Source organism: Nicrophorus vespilloides, unplaced genomic scaffold (assembly GCF_001412225.1).
Source record: "Nicrophorus vespilloides isolate i.1.1-1 unplaced genomic scaffold, Nicve_v1.0, whole genome shotgun sequence".
NCBI classification, from domain to species: Eukaryota; Metazoa; Arthropoda; class Insecta; order Coleoptera; family Silphidae; genus Nicrophorus; species Nicrophorus vespilloides.
Window position 1 is genome coordinate 41,153 of NW_017099866.1, and position 3,856 is coordinate 45,008.

General features: G+C 36.7%; 1 protein-coding gene across 1 annotated transcript; it reads right to left on the reverse strand.

The window, feature by feature from the left end:
• Positions 1-391: 391 nt before the first annotated feature.
• Positions 392-2,335, reverse strand: LOC108565891 (T-complex protein 1 subunit theta). Its single transcript, XM_017925568.1, has 2 exons — positions 2,172-2,335; positions 392-2,083 (listed from the first exon to the last, which is right to left on the reverse strand). Exons 1-2 carry the CDS (start codon positions 2,229-2,231, stop codon positions 509-511), a joined length of 1,635 nt encoding a protein of 544 aa, XP_017781057.1. The 5' UTR covers positions 2,232-2,335; the 3' UTR covers positions 392-508.
• Between the last annotated feature and the right edge of the window lie 1,521 nt (positions 2,336-3,856).

Below are 3,856 nucleotides of genomic sequence, written 5' to 3' on the forward strand. Positions count from 1 at the left end.
CATAACTATGAAACAAGCTTTCGCATCGTATTAAGTAATATAAATATTGCCAGTAACTTTTTTTCTTCCTCCTACTTCTTACCTCTTGGAAGAGCCTCTTCTACCATTTAGCTGCGTCCTGTTTACGCATTATACCAGTAACTTGTTTTCGCAGCAAATTATGCTCGCAATACCAAGGTGCCACTGTATAAGGTTCTGTTATATTCAATTTTAAACATATATTATTAACTGGTTGCCTATATGTAATACTATATGAATACCGTCTAAAATTAGCATATTTAATGAATCACGTTTTATTGACATTGAAAATTATAATTTGAAGTAATAAATACACTATACCATATTGACCTGTTGCGATACGAAATGAAAAGCATGTTGAATTTGGTATTAATTTTTCCTTTTTTTATTTAAATTATGTTGTAAATAAAATGCAAAGCAAAATGAACATTTCGTGAGTGATTAAAGGGAATATGATTAGTTATGAAGTAAGGCTATTTCGGTGTTTTATTTAAGATTCGTCATCGCTGCCGGCCGGCTTGCGGGCTTTTGGACCTCCAGCCCTCTTTGCCATGATGATCTGGTCCACCCTGAGGATGGTCGCTGCCGCGCTTGTGGCGTATTTCAATCCCCAATATTTACAAACGTAGAGATCAAGGATTTCCTTGGCAACGGCGTCACAAGTGCTGCTCTCTGATTCGATGTCGACGCCGGAGTTTTTCTTGCCGGCCAAATGCTCTTCGAGCAGTTTAGCGACTACGGCTGTGGACTTATGACCGCTGTTGTCGGCTAACACTTTGGGGAACATTTCCAAAGCAGTGGCGAACTTCCTGACGGCGTACTGCTCCAAACCGGGAAGGGTGTCTGCGTATTGAGCCAACTGCCTCGACAATTCGCACTCTGTGGCGCCAGCGCCCGGCAAGTACTTGCCATCCCTGGTGATGCTCTTGAAAGTGTTCACACCATCGTCGATGGCACGTTCAATATCATCCATGTAGTTATCGGTTGCTCCACGGATAACGATGGTCGAGATTCTAGAATCCTTGCCGTCCATGCGGAAAATTACCAGAGGTGTGTCTCCCTTCTCCTCAACGGAGACGAAATCACAGTATCCCATTTCCTCGGCAGACGGTGCGGTCATCCTAGGCAGCACAGTTCCTCCAACAGTTTTGCTCAATCTCCTAAGATCGAATTTCGAGTTCAACCTAACAGCCATCATGCCGTATTTGTTCATGAAGTGCAGAGCCATATCTCCGAATTTTGCTCCGGCGACGATGACATTAGCGCCAGCATCGGCGATAGCCTTAATTTGAAGTTCGAGCATGTTCTCTTCCCCGCGACTGAAGTTCATCAGCTCATCGGCGGTCTTGATCAGAACGGTTCCCTTGGTCTCAGTTTGCATGATGTCCACTGCGCAACTGTACAAAGCCACCTTCGCCTTTTTAACATTGGTAATCTCACCCTCCACCTGTCTCTTGAACACCATACCTTGGACAACCTCAGACTTCAAAAGACCTGATCCCAAGATCTTGCATACCCTCACATTGTCAACATTGAATGTGGTCTGCTCTGGGAGGATGGACACACAAGCCTTGGCAACTAATCTTGCCAAAAAGTCTTCATGTCCATATTGTTTTGATTGGATTGAGGTGCGGATTCCTTTTACAACTTCTTCCTCATTCCTGAAATCTTTGATTTCCAAGCAAGTCAAACTTGGAAGGATTTCTAAACATTTTTCAACAGCCAATTCATAGCCTTCTGCTACTTCACCAGGTGTGACACCAAGCCTGAGTAATTCTTCAGCACATTCCAATAAGGCTCCAGCTAAGATGACAACAAAAGCAGTACCATCACCAACCTCAGCATCTTGCATTTCACTGGCAATGATCATGAGTTTGGCAGCTGGGTGCTCAATGTCCAATTCCCTCATGATTGTTGCAGCATCACTTGTAACAAATTGCTTCTCAATGTGATTAATGACCATTTTGTTCATGCCATTTGGACCGTATGCAGAACGCACGGACTGTGCGAATTCTTTGCAGGCGGTAATATTTCTGTAGACGGCCTCCTCTAAACCAGAGAAATGCTAAAACACGAGAATCGTTAATTTGAGCCGGTCGCACCCACACACGCACATGTTAACAAAAATTGATTTTTCGGCTAAAAACACTTACCCTTGCTCCTTCTTTCAACATCTGGGCGAAACCCGGTGCTTTAGGTACGTGTAGGGCCATGTTTTATTTAATTATTTTGCAATTTCACTAAATTATCCGCAACAAAGTGTTTCACTTGCAAACAACGTGACTTTTTGACAAAAGGGAGAGCACCAACTTGATGTTGGCCGCGAACTAGAAATAAATGCTGCCAACGGTTTAATATGTCTGATTGTTTGCCTATATTAATAACCGAACATATTTTCAACTTTATTTTCTACTGAATAAACATTTGTTATTAAACATATACAAATCATTTTATGACAATGCATGCACTATGAATATTCTTACAGAAAATGTATATTAACAGAATACAAAATTTAAATGTAAATTTGTTATATATTAAATCAGAATATTAAACTTATCAACGGTAATAGTCTGAATAAAGACTTAAGTATTATTAATAGTGCATAGTCTAAATTTATCTCAAAATTCATTATAAGAACAAAAGCTATAGCTATATGAATGGGAACAATATAAGAATTTCAACTTAATATTCACGATACACTTTAAGATATTTTTATAATTCACATTGTAATATTATCGATACTTCAGAAAATAATCATATTTTTTATTATGCATTTGTTTGCCACTGTTAGACAACATCTAATCAAGATTTATATTCAAAAAATAAGTACAAATATGTTTATATAAAAATTAGAAATAATTGATAGTTATGATAAGCATTATCTTAATATATTTATTTTATAAATTGAGACATAAAATCACATTTGTTCATTGTGTTTTCGCTTTAATTTTTTTTTAGAAGTCATTTCCACAACGACATGTTTTATCTCAACATATTGATTTTGTAAATTGTGACATAAAATTAATATTCGTTGTATAACTATCACATATTTGTTCATTTTGTTTTTGTGTATTTTCATCACTTTTTTTTCTATAAGTCATGTCCACATCTATCTTATGTTTACAAGAATTCTTATTAGAATACGTAAAATTCAATGACTAATAAAAGCAAACTTCTAGAACTGATGTGGGATGGTTCCCGAGTCGCTCATTGAATGGAATGGCCCGCGTGCAACTTCTGATTTTTAATACTATATTTATTACTATAAACGTACGCATTATGTACGTAATTAAGCGATGTCTGTTCTATACTTTATTTTGGTAATTCGAACATGTGTCAATCTGCGCACAATCGCATATTTCGAAACCCATACAATCTAACAATGGACTATTTCTAGATACAGCCAATTAGAGATAATGGATAATTTATAAATCAGTATCAATTATTCGATCCACTAAGATAACAAATAAATATTTATTTTAAATGAACTTAAAAGTAACTTATATTATATACAATATACGTATTAGAGTGGACAATAGAAATACTCGTTTTGTATTATCTTGACGAAGACACCGACCTGATTCATTGCTGCATAATCGTAGTCACCTCCGATATTCGAATGTTTCCGGCCCAGTCAGATCAATAAATGAAGAAAGCTCTGATTATCACATATACACATTAAAAAATAATTTGAGGGTCTTAAACAAAATTTGATGTGTTCTCAAAGGGTTAATACAAATAAATATCTTCATGTTGTTATGTATAACCGTTATTGTTTATATTATGTTAGCCCTTATTATGTTATACATGTTTATTTATGTAAGTCATTAAGACTTAG